Source organism: Caloenas nicobarica, chromosome 4 (genome assembly GCF_036013445.1).
Source record: "Caloenas nicobarica isolate bCalNic1 chromosome 4, bCalNic1.hap1, whole genome shotgun sequence".
Taxonomy (NCBI): Eukaryota; Metazoa; Chordata; class Aves; order Columbiformes; family Columbidae; genus Caloenas; species Caloenas nicobarica.
In genome coordinates, this window is record NC_088248.1 from 787228 (window position 1) to 809021 (window position 21794).

Genomic DNA, 21794 nt, shown 5'->3' on the forward strand with positions numbered 1-21794 from the left:
CTACCTGCAGTGCCTGAACCTGGAGTCGTGAGCAGTTTCACTGCTTTGCTGATGTAGCTGAAAGAGCCAATACCATGCAGAAGTTATTACAAAGTCAGACTGAATTTATTACTCTCCAGCAATTAAAAAAGGCAGAAGACAATGTCTAGACATTCTGTTGTTATTTGAGAGGCAGCAAAACTTTGTATAACTCACACATGTAAAGTGATAACAACAGAACCTTCAGCTCCCTGCAGTACAAAGAAAGGACAGAAACTGGAAACGTCAATGTCCTGCAGCTTGCCCAGGTAAACTACGCATATTGTAGAGACTGACATAGTTACAGCAACATACATATCTGTAATGCTTTAAATTAGCTGCTTACACCATGTTGTTACTTGATTGTTTTGACAAAAACACATAAGCGGGCTAAGCTTTCCACAAACCAAGTCACAAGTGGAACAATTCCCTCAGCACTGCATTTCTAAGACAATGCTGTTGTAAAAAGAAAAAAAAAAAAGGAGGAAAAAAGAGAAAAAAAAATGTACAATAGTACATATAGTTTCATAGTGAAGAGTATCTGAACAGATTCAGTTTTTCTCCTTTTATTAAAGCATATAGAGCTTTATAAATTATAAACCTTCCAAAGGTCAAGTTCAAAAGCTTAGAAGAGGCTTTGCTAATTCTAAAGGTAACAGCCAATATACCATTGCTCCCAGAAGATAGGTTTTATTTTACCTCACCAGTTTTAGCCTTGGAAGGTGAACCATGAACTCAAGTAACATGTTCTGTGTAAGCCCAGCAGCATCCACCACGTCAACTGAAGACTCCTCCTCTGATGGGGATGCTCTCGTTCAGCCCATGTTCTATAAGTTTGATGTCCTCCAGGTCATCCTTGATAATGCTGATTAGGTGACTCAGGCCTTCTTGCTGCTGCTTCAGATGCTGCAGGTAGTTTAAAAACCAGCATGAGTGTAGTTCAACTTCACAGATTTCAAGTACTATTTCTCAAAGGTGCCATGTCTGGTGGCCTTGGCACATGGAAAAGCCTAGCAAAAATTCTTTGGAAGAAAAAAAACCTGGCATTTTCTGCGCTAATAGCTTGACTGCACAGAGTGGCTTTGTACAACCTTGGCACTCTGTCACTGAGAATAATAAAAAGGACTTCATCATCAAATAATTACAAAAAGATTACATTCTAGATACAACCCCCAAGCTAGTGCTTAGCTGGCTTAAATTATGATGTTCAAAGAGTATCCCAGGATTCTACCTGGTAATACTTACTTGCTTGATTTCCCTTAAGAGGTCTGCATCGATGTAATAGCGCTCCTCAGCCCGCACGGTGCCGAAGTGGTTTTGCATCCTGATTTGGGACATGAGCTCATTCAGTCTGCCCTGGGAAGAGAGACAGGCTTAAATCAAATGCAACTCATCTACATCTGCCAGCTCCAGCGTGTACCACCTCCTTGAGTCGCTAGGGTGGGAAGCATTACCGCTCAGTCCTTTTTTTTTTTTTTTGCAAGACAAACAAAGGGCAAGCAAGTAATATTTTTAAGAACTCAAAAAAACCCCTTAAATACCTATCAGTCATGCAGCAAAGAGCACAACACTGCTACCTAGTAAGACTGCTGGACTGCTCTTCCAAAAACTTTCCACAAAAAAATACATATGCATACTTCAGAAAACTTAACATTGTTTTCTGAGAAAAAACACAGTTTTGGTAAAGTTCAATTAACTACTCACCTTGAACTGTGTAGGTGCGTTAAGTTCACACTGAATTGTATCTAACTGTACACGAAGCTGCTCTTCATCTGCTTGAATGGCATAGCCGCTTTTCCTTTGGATCTCCTGCTTTATTAACACCTACAAAAGAAGCCTCCATTAGGGAAGACTTTTTCCATCTCTTTCCCCACCTGCCCATGCACATGTCTTTTTGCCCTTCCTCCAGCACCTCTCTCATCAGATCGGTTCTGTCGTTTAGTCTGCTGCTATGAGGCCTCACGGCAGTCCTGCCACTTCTGAGTGAGAGAGAAGGTTCCCCAAGCAGTAAGCCATGCTGCGCACCCACAGCTTTCCCTGACAGCTCTGCCTGATGCTTACAGCAATACCATTTACATCAAGTCAGAATTCCATTTTCAACACCGGCCACATACAAGACTGCGCAGGCCATCCTGCGCCCTCTCAGTTTGCCTTCTGGCACTAGGCCGTGTGTCAGAACGAGTTATTTAGACTATCCATGTTACCTGTAATGTTCTGTGAGAAAGCGCCATCAGTTTCCTTTTGTACTGTGCAATTTTTGCCATAGTTGTTGTTTGGTTTTTCTGCAGCTCACTGATATCTTCTGATATTATCTGCAGAGAAGATGGAGTCAGTTGGAAACTATAAGACTTGCAGATAACAGAATACATCAGCCCTGATTTGAAACCAGGAGTTTTAAAACAGTACTCAGTCTCCTCACCAAAGAGGCTTTTGGAAAACCTTTCACTAGACCTCTACTGTTATAGTTTCTATTTATTTTCATATGCAATTGGGATTTTCAGAAGGCATATGAAAACTGGGTGCCCAAATTAAGAGTTCATGCCCATGCAACTTAATTCACCTGGTTTGAATTAGTCTATAACAACACAGCAAGCTTGAAGCTGAAAAAAAACCAAAGCCAAAATGCACTGCATGGTTTTTGGCCCAAAGATATCATTAAGGAATATATTAAGAAATAGCAATAAGAGAATCATCGCCCCATGCAATGGTTCCAGTTTCAGTTCTCAGCACATAGGACACATGGGGATGATGCTCATTTAATCAGCAGCAAGCGGTCACGATCAAGATAAGAAACCTTACATCTAATCGAGTTTGATGCTGTTTGGTCATCTGATCTTGGACCTTCAGTCTTCTCAACAGTTCCTTGAAACCCACCATTGGCACAGGAATAAGCCTACAAGAACACAATTATTTCTTGTGACACATTTTTATATTAGACATATAGTATAGACTAATAATTACAAACATAATCTAAAGTTACAGATTATATTAGTTTATTATAAATTAAGATAATACATAAATGCATTTTGTTTTGCTAAGCTCTAGAGTCCTCACTATTCCTAACAACCTGTTCCTTTTTCAAAGAGAAATCAGCCCACATTATTTGCAACCACTGGAGGGTACAGAGGTACATTACTTTCACCTGCAGGAATAAAGAGAAAAAAACATGATTGCAAAAAATAAGTCACAATAACTAGTCCATAGAATGGAGGACACTGCAACTCAAAGCAAGGAAAGCTCTTTATCCTGACAACCCTAAGCGCCTAAATAGGTAAAAGGATTAGACAGGTATTTCTAGTAATCCTCACTGCTTCAAATGAGATCAGCGCTTTGACAAAGTTACTCTCTAATAAGTTTCTTACAAGTTACCTGAAAGGCACTACACAATATATTTCTCCCCTTTCCAAATCTTTCTGTAATACTCAGACAATTAGACTTACTTGTCAGGATCAGGATTATCAACTTTGGCTTGTTCCCATATAATAGGATCAACACCTTAAAAAAAAAAGAAGCCAAAAACCAAGTTTTTAGGATGGATAGATCTGAACAGATACCACATCTTACAGCTGTTAAGCAGGACAACACTAGAAAATACACAAACCTATGAACTATGCTAGCTTGAATGACTGTTGTACCAGTTAAGGTTAATTCAACAAGGATAGTTCTTAAAAGAATTGGTCCTAGGCTGTGGAATCAAGTTCAGGCTGCCAGGCACTTGTGCAAGCTTGAAATCATGGGGAAAGAACAACAAACGTGATTAAATCACACAAGCCAGACTTCAAGGGGAAAAATGTTACTGTTTCCACTGTATGCTACACTTAGGTCACCCTTCCTTTCCCTATTGCTTATACTGTATAAAAGAAACACCACCATAAAAACCCCAATAATTAAATGCTCCAAGTACCAAACCAGCTGGCAGAATTATCCCAGTAGGAGTTATTAGGAAAAATAGGTTCCTAACACGATTTGTCTGGGGATTTTATCTGTTAACAGAACAGTTGCTGGTTCTGCCATGAACTGCTTCATCAGGCAAATATGTAAAATAAAAGCCTTTAATTGTACATGCACATCAACATCATAATGCAAGTTATTACATTCTTCAAATCTCACTGCAAATCAGATCAGCGTATAAAATGCACATACCTAGGTATGCTAGGGAAAAAAAAAGACAACACTGATATGGAAACAACTGACTTTCTGATCAGAGAGAGACATGTCAAAAAAAAAAAAAAAAAAGAAAAAAATGCTAGTAATGTAACAATTTCAGGTCAGCTTGAAGAGCAGACTGGAACAGTCCAGTACTATAACATTCTTCACTACACAACACTCTGGGTCATTCCTCATAAAACCTCTAAAGACCAAACCTTATCTCCCCTGGGAGTGACAGTTTCTCTAGAGCTCAGCACGAACACCTCTTGTTGCACATCTTTCTGCTTGATTAGCCAGCCTATGAACTCAGCTTCCTCCTCAGTCACGGACTAACAAGCTGCACCCAACCATCGTTACACAGGCCTTATGATACATCTCTGATATTAAAGTCATCCAACTTGCTTATGCACAGAGCAACTCCTTCTCCCCAGCACTGCAGCAGCTGGAAAACACTGCTGCCTGTTTTTCTGCAATCCAGGTATCATAACATTTGCTGTGTTTCTAAATACTGTGGTCTTATTGAACAAGCTACATATTTTCTGCTGGAAACCGCGGGCTGCTTTCCCTTACCCCCTGCAGCAAGTTCACTGCCAACTACTACATCCGACGCTGTATAGAGAATAAGCTGCAATTATCCTATGAAATGGCACAAGCAGCACTTAACTACTCTAAAACAAAGCTGTCCATGTACTATCTGTGGCCATGTAACGTATGTACACAGGCTAAGTGACCCTCCCAAGAAAACAAGGAAGTGGATATAGGACGTGATTATTCTGATATTTAACTTTCTTTTTTTAATTGGACAAGTTGAAGTGATCTTTGATAGCTAAATCACATAGTATGGCTTCATGTGGCATGTCACTGATAAATCATAACTGTCTTGGTAGACTACATTGTACTTCAGCAGGAAATCTGGCTGTAACGAACCCCACTATGTCAGTACGTCTGAGTGCCTTGGAAACTGCTTCAGTTTTAAAAAGTGTTTTCCAGTGGGTCAACACCTGCATTTTTCCCAGAGACCCAAACAGGCCCAGCAGAGGCCCACCCACGCCCTGCGCAGCCCCAGACCGCGTACCAGCGGGAGGGTTCTGCAGGAGCTGTTTGACTTGTGCCGGGGAAAGCTCCGTTCTGGCCATGGAGAGACTGACCCCCAGCTGCTGCAGGGACGATTTGATGTTGGCTTGTTCAAAGTGGGCGTAGAGGGTCGTCGCGGGAACTCTCCTCGAAGTGCCATTGGGTGAGCGCTCAACAACGTAAATGATCACTTCTGTCCTGAGCAAGACAAAATGTGTGCTGTCAGAAAAAGGTCAGCGGCCTACAGAAACTAACACAATGAACAACCCTAAACCGAAGTTTCCACTTCTCCCAGCTGACTGTTGACTTCCTTTAGCTAACTAAGGTACCAAGTACCAGTAAATCTAGGGTTCAACGCAGCAAGGCAGAAAGCGAAAAGCTGTAAATACTCTATGAAATTACATTCTCCCACCCCAATTTTAACAACCATCTTATATGGTGATACTAATACTACATTAAGAATAACCTAAACCCGTTGGTCTTTAGAGAAGAAGTCAACAGCAGAAATGTCCGTGTGCTGAAGTACTTTAGGCAGACTAGCACAAGGCCCCCCCAACAAGTCCAAGCAGACAGCAGCCTGATATAACACATGCAGAATGAGCCAGCTCTACTAGCTTTGGAACACTTTTCCAATTGTAACAAACATTTGCAAAATGAAACATCACAAAGATCCTATTACCATACACCCTAATGCCCTTCCCTTCACTGACCAAGTGAAGAAAACCTCACTGCTTCTAAAATACTGGGTATTTATCCCACCCCCATGGTTATCATCCTCATCTCCAGCTTCTGCTGCTGACGAGGAGGGTCTGCAGAAGTTTATTTCCTGAACTGAGCTGAGCTCCTCAGCTGTGCAATCCAGCAAAAGGAAGTAACACTGACAGGAAAGATACTGGACTTAATGCCTTAAGACAAAGCAACAAGAAAAAATGAGATGTGAAATCTCAACTCAGGATGAATAGATCATAGATTATTTTATCACAGAAAAAGGGAGACAGAGCAGATTAAGCACCAACTGTCTATAACGTACAATACTGGATAAAAAGGTAAAACTACGTAAACTTCACATACTGGTCATCTGGCATCGTTTTAACACCTTCTACGTTGACAGTGAGGGTCTGGTTTCCTCCCAGAATTTTGTGTAGTGATTCTACGAGCTGCTGCTGCTGGCTTCGAATATCTGTTTCTTTTCTATTAAAGACCAGGACCACGAGGCCATCTTCATCTTTGTTGTTGGGCATTAAACTGTAACCCACAGCCTGCAAATGAACAAACAAAAATTGTGGATATATTACTTAGCAATAGCAGAGCTATGTGGCATGAAGGTGAGGGGCTACACCTCTAAATTTTTGGAGCAATTGGTTCAAAATTTAAGTTACATTGTTAACATGTTCAGAAATGCACAGAGGTAAAATCAACCCCCCTTTAAAATGTACTCTCACAAGGCCACCAGCAGAGTAGCTTTTGACAGAGTTTAGACTTTTGTAAAAGTTTTTTATGTATCCATGCAACACCTTCAAAAAAAAAGAAAAAAAAAAAAAGTCCTATGGAGTGGGAGACACCAATTCAGCACAATAGTTATGCTACTTCAGAGCTCATACCAATCAGGAACATTTTACAAATTTACATTTTTTCTAAGTTGCAAAATGAACAAGAGGACCAGACTTTAACACAGAAAAATTACTAGACTTCCAGAAGGGTTTTATAATGTTACATTTCCAGATGTCTGAATGAAAAACATTTACTGACATAACCTAATTGAAAGATAAACCAACCACGAACCTTCATGAATTTCTTAGTATTAAGAAATCCTTAACAATTTCCTACTGTAGATCCAGACAGCTTGCCTGGCAGTACAAGCCAAAACATGGACATGGAATATTTCTACTAGCTCAGACCTGCATCAAGTAAGGTTATCACACAGGAACTTGGGACAGCCAATTTTTGTTGCATTAGCAAGTGTCTTGCTTATAAAGTTTAATGTTATCTTGCTCCCTGATGTGATAAAGCTGTAGTAAGGTTAGATGTTTTCATCCAACATAGTAATCTAATACAGGAACACTTTCTGCCATCTGTGTAAAGTTACAACGTGTTTTCCCTATTTAAAAAAAAAATCTTGTCAGCTCCTGTGTAAACTCCACATGACTTTTAAGACGGACCTAAACTGTTAACTCATCATAAGCAAAAGCAGAGCGGCAGTTTTCATCTCATCTTGCCTACGAACTGTTGCAACAACATATCGCTGGTGATATGTTGGACAGCGGGTGCTTTTTAAGGCCCTGACACTGCACATGGGTGACCTGCACCTTTCCCCTCGTGCACGTTCAGCTGAAAAGAGAAATGAGTTGGGGATGTGTCCAACGGCCTGGTCTACATCAGCAGAGGGTAATTCCCTGTGATGGAGAGCCTCGCAGAACCAGCCTGCTTCAGCTGGGCCGTCCTGTCATGGAGCACAAGTGACAGAACGGAGGGAAATCTCATCTTTTGAAAGATAGACACTCTGAAGTTACTGGTACTATACCTGTCCCTGATTTAAGCTATCGATTCCCTCTGAGGCCTCAAAAGAAAAAACATATGCACACCCCTCAAAAAAAACCCAAACAAACCAACCCCCAAACAATCACCTATTGTTCTTTTAAGCACATTTCTTTCACCTTCATAGCTGTGAAAGAGGATCACGCTGTGGGGAGAGACTTGCCAGCACACAGAAAACTAGATCTCATTATGTGCAAAGTAGTACTAAGACCACACATACAGGCCTCCTCTGGTATTTCTGTTTAAAAACAAATCTGTCCTGATTTATGTATGAAATTGAGTATTTTCAAACTATCACAGATTTTTTACTTTGTTGTGGTCCTTCAAATAACGATCTGTATCACATACTTTAAGAGCACACTTTTCTTGGTTAAGCACCACATGCTTCTCACTTGTTCTAGAACCACAATTGTGTACAACTGGATTCCTGGAACACCAGTGAAACCCTTCAGGTAATGCTTCATTCCTATCAGACATCTGATGCTTACAGAGGCAATAAACCAAACCAGCTTATGACACTTGGTTCTTGTACCTATGCTGCCAACTTCACCACTCTTCTCAGGCATCTGCCATTTCTGGCACATAGGGAACTTTTCAGGATTCCACTTAAGGTACAGGAATTCCTAATGGCATTAGTAATGCTCAAGTCACAGGGACAAGGGTAAACATAGCCACTTGAAAGGAAAACTCCTTTTGGTAAATGAAACTCGAAAGTAACTGAATTTGCATCACACGACTTATATTTTGGAATTTTGGAAAGACCAGAAAACTCCAAAGCCACTTCAGGCAACAGCATAGACGGAAACGAATTCTCAAGTGCGTTATCAACAGAATATTGGAAGTAACACCTAAAAAGGTAATGCAAGAGAAGCCAAACATTTGTTTTGCAAGCACTCAGTTGCTGCAAAGATTTTAGGAAAGTGTCATATGTGCATGATCAAAACTAGCCTTAATCAAGTATTAACCTACATTTGGGTTAGAAAGTTTGCACTTCAAAGAATCAGCTTGGAAAAGGAGGGTATCACCATGCCTGACCCAAATCCGCTCCCAAGTCTGAAGCTTAGCAAGAAAGTCAGCAGGCATGAGATTTGTGGAGGATGAAGAGCTCCACATTCTTTGTCGACAGGAGAAGCAAGATCTGGAACTGCTGACGATATCATACATGGAATGGAGTCCGCTTTAGCGCTGGCAAGGATAAAGGCAGAAGAAATCTGAAGGCTGGTGCGTTTAAAATGGTATGCACAGGCCAGATTCATAGAGGGTTTTTCTAATGTAGGCAAAGCAATGAAAAAACACCCGGACTTTCTTTTTTGGGACTTTCTTATTCCAGATGTTAACAGTCTCTTTCACATGTGGAGGTTATTTTAAATATTTTCTGTAACATTGTAACCTAAGTAAATACACATTAGAATTAATTTCCAGAGATCTGCTCCAACTACACACACACTGATCTGAATGCTATCACAGAAAAAGATTAGTTTCATGATCCACATATGCAGTCATTATCTAGTACCCCAGCAACACCTAGATTTCCAGCACCTATACATCTTCAAACCTTTTAATTAGCATGCATCAGAATTGCGTACATTACCTGGAAAAATATTGTTTCAGATTACTTTTAACAGTGACAAAACATGATTTAACACTCATGAGACACTCGGACACAGAACTAGCAAGCAGAGTAACTGCTTCACAGCTGTTTGTGGGCAGGGGAACAATTACATACCTTAAACCTGCAAAAGGGGTTTTCCTGTGTGAACTCCACTGGAGCGATGTTATTGTTGAAGTAGCCTTTGCCTGTTCCCCAGAAGGCCTGAAGCTGGTTCCATTTTGCCAAAATAGCATCTCTCTCATCTCCTAAGAGTGTTGGAGCCGAGAGTGCACTGGCTGTGTTGATGAGCTGGTTCGACTGGGCAGGTGTCTGAGCAGGCTGGCTGAACAAGCCACTTCCTAATGCTATGTTGGATCAGAAAAACAAATGAACGCTTTTACCAACAAAGAGAAACTCTCTTTTTACATGTACCATCTGCATATCACCGGTATCGCTTCACATTTTGAGAAGCAAAATAAATGTACACAATAAGTAAATCTGTATCAGATAATGTTTTTTTAAACTGTCTTTTATACCCTGTCATCATCAGCAACAGAAGCTCCTGAATACTGAGTCAGAAGAAAAGACTTATTCTTTTTTCTTTAAATGAGATGTCAATATTCGCCCAAGACATCATCTGGCACCGTCAGTATCTCAATTTGAAGGGTACATTTGTTATTATAAATTCAGGGGAGTCAGAGCCTGCAGTTGGTCATTACCCAGCTTACACCTGAACTAAACTCAACGCTGTTTTTCTCCCTTTTCTAGTAATGCCATGACCACCAACAACAATTCTGTAACTACTCTTTCTGCCACTGCTAAACCATGGGATGAATATTGTTGTTGGAAACTCAAGGGTGAAGGGCAGAAACTCGCTTGAGCTCTTGTTTAAGAAAAAGCCGAGGACTGCAAATGTAGACATTTCAAGAGCCAAACTTCCGAGAAGTCTCCATCAATCAAGACTTTAAGTGATTTTATAATACACTTCTGCCCCACAACCTGTGTGTCCGTTGCAGTCTTATGCTTTCGTTGCTACTGAAGGGGTAACTCAAGAGAAAGCCACACTTACTGGTCTGTTGCTGCTGGGTACCGAAGCCTCCAAAGCCTAGCCCAGTTCCCAGCCCAGCACCCAAGCCAGTTCCGGTTCCTGTGCCAAAACTAGTACCAAATCCAAAGCCTTTGTTCTGGGTAGCACCAAAGAGTCCTAGGGAAATAATCAAAGAATTATTGAGAAAAAGAGAAGAATAGTAACTGTGAAATGCAAACATTAATTGTAACGGGCTGATGCCCTATGGCTCTTTCTAAAGCAAATACTTTCAGATTTGAGCTTTCTTACCGCTGGTGCCTGTATTGGTGGGAGCAGAAAAACTAAACGCTGGTGCTGCAGTGGTGGTAGTTGTCCCAAATCCTCCAAATGCACCTGACAAACAAAGTTTGCAAGTAAGGCAAATGGCATGTTGTGGGCAGCAGCTGTGCATAACACAACAATAAACGGCACGCTTCAACACGTGTCATGAGATGTTGACAGATGGATGTATTATGTGACAAGCATGTAGCTCACATTGATCATGGGTACCGGGTTCATTGTCCAAGGAAATGAGGGAGAAAACATGAACCAGAAAGCCAATACATTCATGGTATGTCAAGAAAGCAAATAAAAAAGCAGGGAGTTAACTACCATCCTGTTCCCTTATCAACACAACGTGCTTTCCTTAGTGGCAGACACAACTAGTAACAGTATTTCTTTGACTCATTCTCAGGAATACTTCTAGTCAATGTTGTCCCTGAGTGTTTAATAAACAATCCGATGTTTTGTGAGCTGTCTAAACATCCCTAAGGTCTTAAGAGCAAAAACACAAACAAATCAGGTAAAGCCTGAGGCTAGGGTGCACACTATTGCTGCTCCTACCTGGCAATGCTGTCACAGCAAGTATTTCTTTTCATACACAGGTAAAATTCTACAAGGTATTTTTTTAAGCCTAGTTTCCCAATCATCTGACAGCCTCCCCATTAAATCTCATTTTGATGTTCAATCACTATCAGGGGAAGGCACATGCAAAGACAAGCAGTCTTCCACAGATTTTTGGGGAAAACCAGTCCCTGGCTAACAGGGCGAGAGACCTGAGTGAGGGCCCGAGCTCCACCATGCCAGAGCGCGCCCCAAGAAACCCAGCTCCCATTCTCCTCCTCACAAGAGGTGCCCTGGGCCTGGCTACACCAGGCTGCATGGGTGCCACATGCCACCCCACCGTCTCTTTGCAGACCATTGCTTCCGTGGTGCCAGCGCAACATCTGGCCTGAGGCGCAGTCTGTGGACATCTAACTAGCCCTACTCTTTAGACTATTACACTTAATACATCAAATAAAAAGCTTGAACCGAAGTTGACATGCAATTGCATTTTATTTTCATTCAGCAAACACCTTAATGCAAGTGGATACAACAAGCTGTTCCATGTTTCAGTCCTACCAGCAAGTGAGGAAACCCTAGAAGGAATTCCAACAGATGACACAATTTTTAGGTAGATTTGTATTCACAGCAATTCAGTCATCCTTCCTTGAGAAAGGATCTAAGAGCAAAAACTGCTAAACCAAATTATGTATCCAACCTCTCTTTTGGAGTAGTTCAAATTCAGCTAAAGAAATACAGCACAATAGTGTTCACACCAAATGAAAATGAAATCAGATCCCTCGAGCGGACAAAACATGGGGGGCAATGGCGCTGTGGAATGAAGAGAATTCCTATACGAGCAGCGGCAACGAGACCCCACGGGCTAATTCTACGTCAGTAAAAGCATTAGAAAGCCATAGAGTTAATAATTTTTCTTTGAAAAGTATAAGATTTAACTTGGAATTGTATTTAGCTGATCAGTAAGAACCGATGGATCCAGCAGGGCCATGAAGGGTTCTGTTAGGCAATTCCCAGCGCACACGCCAGATCCCCAGAACGCGGAGGATCCCTGAGCGCCAGCCTGGGACGTGTGCTATTTCAGGGGCACAACAGCCTCTAGGCGACAGAGATCCCTGCCAGGGCTGTTCATTTTGTGCTGATCGTATAAAATTTGTTTCTCCACAGAAACTATTGAGGTGTAGTGCATTCATGACAGCCAACAGAAGGCTGATGGGGAGACACGGGTAAGATGAAACATGGCTGCAGTAGTCCAAGAATCTCATGTCAGGAAACATGCGTCAGGGACCAGCTCTGCAATCGTGCATGATTGCCTGGATCCGAACGGAGAATCGACCTTGCCGTTTTGTTAGGTCATCGAGGTTCAATTTTAGACTGGGTCAGACTGGCAGGTTAACACAATTCATTTCTATTTCAGTGACTGAGTATTTGGCACATGGTTATTTTTCTTCAACATCTATTTCTTGAGAATTTAATAGGCAAAAAACCCTACAAGCCTATGGGTCTCAAACCCATTCTACTTTCAGAGCCTTTATCTCCAGTCTTTGCTGGATATGAAATAAGGTTAGTACTAAACATGGATTCTCAGTTAGGAATGTAATTCTTGGACCCCTGCTATTAACATTTATTACAAAACAAGTATTTATGCATTATCTACCTGCACTTGCCAGACTGTTACCAAAATTGAATGGTGGAGTTGAGGTAGTGGAAACACCGAAATTCCCAATATTAAAATTCACTGCAGGATTAGCAGTTAATCCGAAACCCCCAAAATTAAACCCACTGGCAGTGGAGTTTGTAGTTTCAAGCCCACCAAATCCTGACAAGCGGGAAGCAGAAAAAGAGCAATGTAACATTAGTTCTAAGTAAAAGGTAGGTTCAGGAAAGAAAAGCTAAAATATTTTTGCCATCGCCATGGACAACATAAGCATAGTTAGAAACAAGGTTAAGATATTAACCGGCATTAAACATTATTTATTGAACACAAGGAGGACAGTTAAAAGCTTTCAGTTTAGACCACTCTCACTGTATCATCGCTGTAAACATGTTCGTTTTCAACTATACCGCATATAAAACAGTAACATTTTTCCCCATCTTGTTTCAAAGCTATACATGAAAATACCCATGTGATTCAACATTCCCATTAAGCGTAATTTTTAACCGCCCAAGGCTGCTTGAAACGGCTACATCTGCACCATTGTAAGTGAGCACCACTATTTCATACGCCATCAGGAAGGCAAGAATAAACCATCTTCATGCTAATAGCATGCAGACCTATGAGGAGCTATGGCAGAGTAGCCACAAAACACAGCTCTAGCAGCTGAGGCACCACACATGGCTCAAATACGCCAGGGCGAACTTATTCAAGTTATATTCACAAAATGTGTCCGCTCCAGGGCTTCCTGGTGTCCTACGCAATGCACCCAGGTTTCCCAGTGCTAAGGAAAATGGGCTGACACAGCAGCTCCCCCATTCCCTCCAGGAGAGCAGCTGAGAACAGGCTCACACTGGACACGCAGACAGACCTGGGTGCGATCCCAGAACTCTCTCTAACATTGGTGCGCGAGCACAACAAACCAGCTCACTACACACAGCAGTACAAGATTATCTTTTGCTTACAATGGGCCAGAAAGCCTGTGTCTAAACCAGCCGCATGCAGAGTGAAAGCCCGCAAGGCAGCCCGGGCTGAGGGTGGTGAGGACGAGCCCTGTCCAAAGGGCTTATTCAAAGCATCTGCTCTAAGAGCCAAGAAAGAACCATTTCACTGAGAGTAAGGAAGGCTCTGGCTTACATCTCACTGAGAGTCCACTGACAGCAGCAAAACAAGACAAGTTAAAAAAAAAATCTTTCTTCTTTGACAAGTTAAACGCTGCAGTGTAGCTCTAAAATTAACTTCCAAGAGCATCTTATCCACAGAGCAGCAGGGCGGCAATCAAAAGCGAGGATCCGAGTGACCCGGCTCCACCGGGCAGCTCCACACCACGCAGCCCCTGGAGTCACTCACATCTCTCTCGGCAGGACCAAACCCTGAACAGCTCCCGGCACGGACCCGCCACCACTGTGGGAGGAACTGGAAAACCGGGACCAGCCCGCGGCCGGTAGGGCCGGACAGCGTTCAACACGCGGCACGAAGGGGTGAGGGAGGAGCCCGCATCTCACCGACTCCGCCGAGAACGGGCGTGAGGAGGCGGCCGCACCCTCCGTGCCGCAGCCCCGCGGCGGACAGCCCCGCGGCGGACAGCCCCGCGGCGGACAGCCCCGCGCGGCCGTGCGCACCGCGCGGCGGGCACGGCGAACACCGCGGGCGGGGCGGGGCGGGACAGCGACCGGCTGAGGCGCCGCGGGACCCCATTGGTGGGGGGGCACGCGCGCCCGGGCCGCTGAGGCGCCGCGGGACCCCATTGGTGGGGGGGCACGCGCGCCCCGGCCGCTGAGGCGCCGCGGGCCCCCATTGGTGGCGGGGCACGCGCGCCCGGGCCGCTGAGGCGCCGCGGGACCCCATTGGTGGGGGGGCACGCGCGCCCGGGCCGTTAGGGGCTGCGCGTCACGTGAGGGGCGGCAAGGCCAGGCGCGCCCCGCGGCCGTTACACGCTCGCCTGCCGCCCCCGGGCACCGGAAAAGGCTCCTCTCCGTCCACCCCCCCAACGCCCGGGACCCTCCGCGCTCACCGGTCGGGTTGGCGGCACCGGCACCCGCCGTGGCCCCGAAGTTGAAGGCCATGAGCTGCTGGTGGCCGGCGGGCTCCGGCCAGAGACAAACCCGTCGTCCCTTCCGGTCGCTGCCGCGGAAACGCTTCCGGGTGGCGCGAGCACCTGGTTCTGCGCGACGGGCGCCGCGCTGTGACGTCACCGGCGAGCGCCGCGGGCTGTACCACTACGCGAGGCGGGGGGGGAGCGGAAACGGAGGGCGGGAGCCGGGAGGGGTCGCGGGGCACAAGGAGCGGGGTTCTGGCCTCGCGCCGACCGGGGGAAACGGGGAAACAAAAACCGGACAACAAACACCCCCAAAAACCCACAAACAAGCAAAAAGCCCACAAAATAACCACAAAAACCCGAAACAAAACCACAAAATCCACAAAAACCTACCAACCCCCCCAAACCAACCAACAGCCACAAAAAAACCAAAAAACCCCTCCCCCCAAAAAAACCCAACAAAACCAAACCAAACCCAACAAACCAAAAAAACCCAAACCAAACGCCCTGCCCCAGAAGCCGCAAAGCCAGGACCAACAACGAGCAGAAGGGGTAAGCGACTGGAGCGGCTGCACGGGGGCGCCCCGCGGGCCGGGCCGCCGCGGCCGCCGCAGCTCGGGCCGGAGCGCGGCCCGCGGGACAAGCGGCTGCGCGGGCCGGGGGCGCCGCCCCGCTGCCGGGGCAGCGGCAGCCGCCAGCAGGGAGCCCGCGGAGCACGGGCCCGTGTCACAAGGCCCGTGTCGGGCTCTTCACTCCTGGGCAGAATCGCAGAATCCCGGAACGTCAGGGATCGAAGGGAGCTCGGAAGCTCACCCAGTGCAATCCCCGCCGGAGCAGGAACACCCAGAGGAGGTTCCACAGGAAGGTGTCCAGGCGGGTTGGAATGTCTGCAGAGAAGGAGACTCCACAACCCCCCTGGGCAGCCTGGGCCAGGCTCTGGCACCCTCACCGGGAAGAAGTTTCTTCTCATATTCAAGTGGAACCTCCTGTGTTCCAGTTTGCACCCATTGCCCCTTGTCCGATCACTGGTTGTCACTGAGAAGAGCCTGGCTCCATCCTCCTGACACTCCCCCTTTCCATATTGATCCCCATGAACGAGTCACCCCTCAGTCTGCTCTTCTCCAGCTCAGAGCCCCAGCTCCTCAGCCTTTCCTCACACGGGAGATGCTCCACTCCCTGCAGCATCTCCGTGGCTGCGCTGGACTCTCTCCAGCAGTTCCCTGTCCTGCTGGAGCTGAGGGGCCAGAACTGGACACAATATTCCAGGAGACCAACGCGGCTCCGTTAACTCCATCTCTCTCCGTCCCCGCAGGGTCCCTGCCTGAGAAACGCCCTGTTCTCACCGCCGATCTGCCTTGCAATGGGATCGGTGCTTTTTCCCTCGTCCCCTTCCCGACACTGTTACTTGAGTCAGGCTTTCGCCGCTGTACGACTCGGCATAAGAGACAAAATCCACCAAACTTTGGACACGAATAGCACAAAAACCAGAGGTGGCCATAACTCCAACAACACAGCTGGTGTCCAGCACATCCAAGAAGAGCAGCATCTGGGTAAAAGCAAAGAAAAGCTGCCAAAGTGTTTTTCACAGAGTGTTATTTTCAGCCTGGCTGACCAGAAAGCAACATTTTGGTGGTGGGGGCGGAAGGAGAAGAGGTGACAGTTTCAGCCCACGATGTGGAATGGAGAGGTTGCTCCAGAACAGCTTATTTGAGACAACGGGCTGGACAAAGTCGTGACGAGTCCCCGTTCCCTGGGCTTGCGGCCCTCAAGGCAAGCGGCAGGTGAATGTCCTGCGGAGTCCTGCTCTCAGCCATGGCTTGGGATTCCAGCTCTGGAATCGCAGGCAAAAGTGTGGAAGAGGCAAAGCTGTAACCGCAATACTGTGAGGACGCAGCTGCTTTCAGCTAATACAGATAATAAATAATTTCAGTCACCGGGAAACCTGGTTGGAACTGGCTCCAGATGAAGAAAACTGTTGAACAACTCACTGGCTAGGGAAAAAAAACCACCCAAACCAAAACAATGCAAAAACAATGCCTCTATTTAAAGACAATAATACATTTTAAAAATATATTCCACTATCTAGATCTAATGGAAATACTTCTCAATGAGAGTATTCTTTTCACCAAGGAAAAGAATACTTCCATGATTTTCAAAATGAGTTTCTACTTGACAAGTAAAAAAAGTGTAATGACTTCTCAAGGCCCTGTACATCCCTTATTCTGGAGCTGTGCTTTTATCCTGAACAGTCCGTGTAACCGCCCAGTCGGTGTTCACATTAAACCACACAGCTGCTCACTGAGACACAAATACCAGAGAAAAAAGGAACACCATTTTTGTAGCCTCCACCATCAAGAACAATGTTGTGTTTTGGTTTTTTAAGTTGAAGGAAAAAAAACCCAAACCGTTAAGGATAAATATATTGCTAACATGCAACGGGATCCTGTGCAGAGTTAGAACGGTTAAAAGGTCTGTACGGAAAAGCATTTCAAATCATCGGCTTCTTTTTACCTGGTAACTACAGACGCTTAACAAAGTTTCACTCGGTGTTCTGGATTAGTTGTACAAATCAGTTTTGTGAAAGGACCAACAACATTAATAATAAACCGTCAGTGTATACTGGTAATAAGCAGCACGCAACACTTTACAGAAAAGACAATACTATGCCGAAAGTGAACTCGTCCGGTGTTCCTGGGCAATCCAGGAGCCTGCGGTGTTTCCAGAAGGCTGCTTCGCAGCCTACACTCCTAAGGCCATTTGCAAATGTTACCCGCGTCGTTTCTGTAACGAATCTGGCCGTTTTATTTTCACGGATATAGTGGTTATAATCATCTGTGGCTGTCAGTGCAGGTACAAAGAGAGTGCGGGGCTGAGAAAAGCAGGAGCTCAAGCAGTTTCCAAATGCTGTTTTAAAGTCGTAACTTAGCTGGTAAATTCTCCTTCATTGATGACACTGCAGATTCTCCTCCATCTCTATACCACAAAAAGTTACCATTGACACCATCGTTTCTCCACAGCGGACAACGCTGGGTAGTGGTAGTTGGTATTAGGTCAGCTCTAACAGTTTATTCTCCAAGCTCAGATATTAAAGAAAATCTATTAAGATGTCCTGATGAGTGGGGATCTTTCCTCTTCAGTACTCTGAAAGAGAAAAAAAAAGGCAACACAGCAAAGTTAAATGTGGCACATCAGGGAGGTGGGAAAGCTGGACTGCAAATAGGAAAGGAAAAAGCTCTTGGTTCCTACTTTTAAGTACAATTTTCTGTAAGGGAACGAACAGGGCACTAACAAAGTGCTGGCGGGTGGATGGCAGCTGGGGCAGGGACCACAAAGAGCTACAACCAGCTGAACTACTTCGGTTTGCAAGAAAAGCAACAAGAGCAACGTAGAGAAAACATGAAATGTAGGTGTGTCCGTCATTGCAATCCCTGTGCGGGGTTCAGAGCTGGCAGGATGTCGGGGGGCAGAACGCCTGGGCCAGGGGACAGTTGTGACGCTCCAGCTGGGCCTGCCTGAGCTGTGCGGGGAGCGTGAGGGTGTTTGCTCGCACCTGGCAAGAAAGTATACAGGAAACATCACACAAGCAAGAGCACGCTAGGACCACGGCAGCTACAGGAAGAAAACAGCCTCTAGAGTACCCAGTCTGTTCCGCTAACCAAAGGATCTGTATTTTGTCTCGTCTGAACCCAACTGCCCGGCCTATTTGGGGTGAAATCTTGGCATCAGCTTTCAACGCAATGAGGAACCTTAATGCCAACATCATTTTCTGACAGAACTTTTCATAAATAGATGTACAAACTAGTACTGTCTGGATAAAAGCTTTCTGCAAGTTCTTGTCTGTAAAATTCATCTGTTCTTTGGTCATAAATTTGCATTATGCTTTTGAAAAATAATCAACTGGCACAACACAATAGTTTCTACTGAGACTGTCAGACTGCCGCTGACGAAATCTGTCCATCAAATATCATGGACTTTTTCAATATTTTCCTTCAGGGCCCTCTAGACAGGCTGATTTTTTTAACTACTATTGGCAAGGGAATTAGGCGCAGAAGATACGACCTGCCTTACCGTGTTTCTTATATTAGCTGCTTTCCTTCGTTTTGGTGCATTTATTCTGAGTCTACTAAAACTTCCCTTCCCTAGAAAGGTCATTTTAAACAAAAAACAACATATAAAAATGATTGTGTGCAGAAAGACAGTAAACAGGTAAAATCAACTCAAAGAAAACAAAATACAGGCAGATGTAAAAATCAACCAAAAGGAGATAAAACACGGGCAGCTGTCCAATTCAAATGCTCCTTACCTCTTCACTTGCTCCCCGTGACCTGCACACAAGCACAATAAAAACAATCCCAAAAACTATTCCTAGAGCCATGATTATGAAGGGGATTCCAGTTACAACACTGGCTTCCAGCAGGACGTGCTTGAGTTTGCTGGCAGATTCTTCATCAATCAGAACACTCTGGAGCAGAGAGAGAAGAGGGAAAAAAAAAGATTTATTTCTGTTCTTCCTTTATATTAAAGTGCTTTACTTTTGTGAAGGGTAGGGAAACAACACTGCCACAACTCTCAAAGTCTGCTTCATTGCTTCCTGATCTGCTTTGCCTCTAAAAATTCTCAGTTCTCCTTGTGTGTCCAGAGCGATAATCTAGTCTGCATTTCTAAATAAAGTGGTGATTTTAAACTCTCATTCCAGGAATGAAATAGTACAGGCCTGGAGTAACGGTGTACATCACTGAAACTGGTCCCCTAGAGTCCTCCTGGAATCCAGTGAATCCAGTGATCCCACTTAATTTTTCTGGTTAGCTCAAAGACAGGTTTTTTTGCAAGCATAAACATACCACAATGTTGCAAAGAAATAACAAAGATATTTACCTCGTTTATGTACATCACTGGGAAAATTAGTGTTCGGATGTTGCCTGTTTCACTGTGGAAAAACAAACAAACAAACAACAATCAGTAACTAAAAATTACCATTTTTATCTTTTCAACTTGAGGGTTCTGAAGACAGATTATAATGGAATAATGAATGAGGGAACTGTCCCTAAAAAAGCCCTTTTTATTGTCAATGTTCTACTCCAGTAGGGAGGTGAAAAATCTCAGTCTCCAAGACTGATAATAGATCCTGTTTCAGGAGCAATAGCATATCTTGAGACTCGGTGTGGGGAGAAATAGAGGCTCGTTAATCACTGACTGAAGGACAGATCTGTGCCAGTCAGCAGGAATACTAAGCTAAGCTGATGTTGAAGGTCACTCATATTTGTAAAACACAGAAACTATTGTCCAAGCAACACGAGCACAGCAGCAAAAAAATCCTCCAGCATTTGGGACACGAGAAATAACAGCTTACTTACAAGTGGTCTTAATGTCCCGGCTCCTGTGCACTAGAAAACACGGACGTGCTATGCTATTCTGAAGAAACATCACCAACTATCCCAAGAGGACTGAGCAAATAAAATATTAATACTTCTTTTTTAGTTATACTCCATAGCAAAGCTGTGCCAATCAACGTCAGCTCAGAAGCCACTGCTGAGAAGCGATGGAAACGACAATATTTTTATCTCCTACAAGCCGTGAAGAGCAGAATGGCACATCTGCATCAAGCAGCCACTCCTTGAGTCCCAGCCCCACACCACTGTGGCAGAACCTCTCTGAGCAAACGCAAACCCACAAACCAGAGCGGTATGGCTGATGTCACCATAGCCACCATGTGGAACTTGGCCACATCTTGCTTTTCTTGAGTACTGTCTTTACTCTGCAAATGGAACTGCAAAACCTACTTGGTCTGTGAGAGGAGAGGCCACTGTCACTTGTAACTGAGGTTTCACTGGATTTCTCTCTCTCTCACTTGCTCTCTCCAATCAATATTCCATCTGAACACTGCAGACAAGTTCATTTTGAATATAAAATCAGATCAGAGAATACTTACAAAAATTCAGGTAATTTTCTGATGTGAACGTTGATCTGCATCCGCTTGGCTGCTTGCAGGACAAGCCCTGTCAGCTGGGGAATAAAAGAAATCCATGTCAAAAAAAAGAAAATGTAAAATAATAGGAACTGAGAGGATACAACCTAATCTTTACACTGGTGTGGACTTGACAAGGCAAGAAATGACGCGCTTAGGGTTATTATTAATTTCCATTGACCAAAAAATACTCTTGTAATTCGTATACCGACATTCCAGTCTGCCTCTTCATTAAGGAGACATGACGAGGCTGCAACTAAGATAAGGTGTGAGCTTACACTTGGGCTACAGTGAGATCTCCTTTCTTGCAGATCCAGCTGTAGTTTTGGAAAAGGCTGCCACCTGCAGCTGCCTGCTCTGCTCTCCCAGTGCTGCTGCAGAGGCTCTGCAATCCTGGCCACAGGACAAACCTTTCCTCCAAGAGCGAAAAACAGGTACTGACCACAGTCAACAGGAGATCATGAGCTGAAACACTTCTCACAGCAGTGCCACCACTGTGAGTGAGGGCTGCGATCGGATGCACAGGAATGTTTTCCTCATTCGAGCCGCATAATTTAGTCTGGAGAGCGGGTGGGCGGGGGAAGGCTCAAGGCTCATTTGATGCAAATACAAAAAAACTGGGCAAGTAGGAGCAGGGTAACAGGAAGAACCTGGCACCAAACCAGACACCGAACAGCATCTGCACTAGACCTTAAGAGAAGAATTTCCTCCTGCTTCAGCTACACGTAACAGCTCGATGAGTCAGAGCACCCTGTTTCTGTGAACCCAGCAGGTCATGATTTTGCTTTCTCCTGACCGACATTCCTCTGTGTGGATGTAGAGATCAGTGTTGAACTAGTTTTGGCTGGGATACAGTTCATTTTC

The 21794-nt window shown here is 44.7% G+C and overlaps 2 protein-coding genes across 9 annotated transcripts in view; both read right to left on the reverse strand.

Annotated features, from left to right (window-relative positions):
- Window positions 1–144: 144 nt before the first annotated feature.
- NUP54 (nucleoporin 54) lies at window positions 145–15336 on the reverse strand. The gene is made up of 12 exons (XM_065634038.1): window positions 14942–15336; window positions 10704–10787; window positions 10437–10571; window positions 9503–9732; window positions 6313–6500; window positions 5243–5439; window positions 3459–3513; window positions 2818–2911; window positions 2223–2330; window positions 1723–1842; window positions 1264–1374; window positions 145–924 (listed from the first exon to the last, which is right to left on the reverse strand). The coding sequence occupies exons 1-12, from the start codon at window positions 14991–14993 to the stop codon at window positions 796–798; spliced, it is 1503 nt and encodes a 500-aa protein (XP_065490110.1). The 5' UTR covers window positions 14994–15336; the 3' UTR covers window positions 145–795.
- A 1226-nt stretch (window positions 15337–16562) lies between these two features.
- Window positions 16563–21794, reverse strand: part of SCARB2 (scavenger receptor class B member 2) — a 38724-nt gene continuing 33492 nt past the window's right edge. For 7 of the 8 annotated variants that reach the window (XM_065634311.1, XM_065634312.1, XM_065634309.1 and 4 more), the window contains 4 exons: window positions 20895–20968; window positions 19841–19892; window positions 19269–19427; window positions 16563–18106 (listed from right to left, as the gene is read on the reverse strand). In XM_065634311.1, coding sequence (XP_065490383.1) covers window positions 18065–18106; window positions 19269–19427; window positions 19841–19892; window positions 20895–20968 — 327 coding nt within the window. In that variant the 3' untranslated portion in view covers window positions 16563–18064. Of the gene's footprint in view, window positions 18107–19033; window positions 19105–19268; window positions 19428–19840; window positions 19893–20894; window positions 20969–21794 lie in introns of all 8 variants that reach the window. The other variant, XM_065634313.1, reaches the window with a different exon arrangement.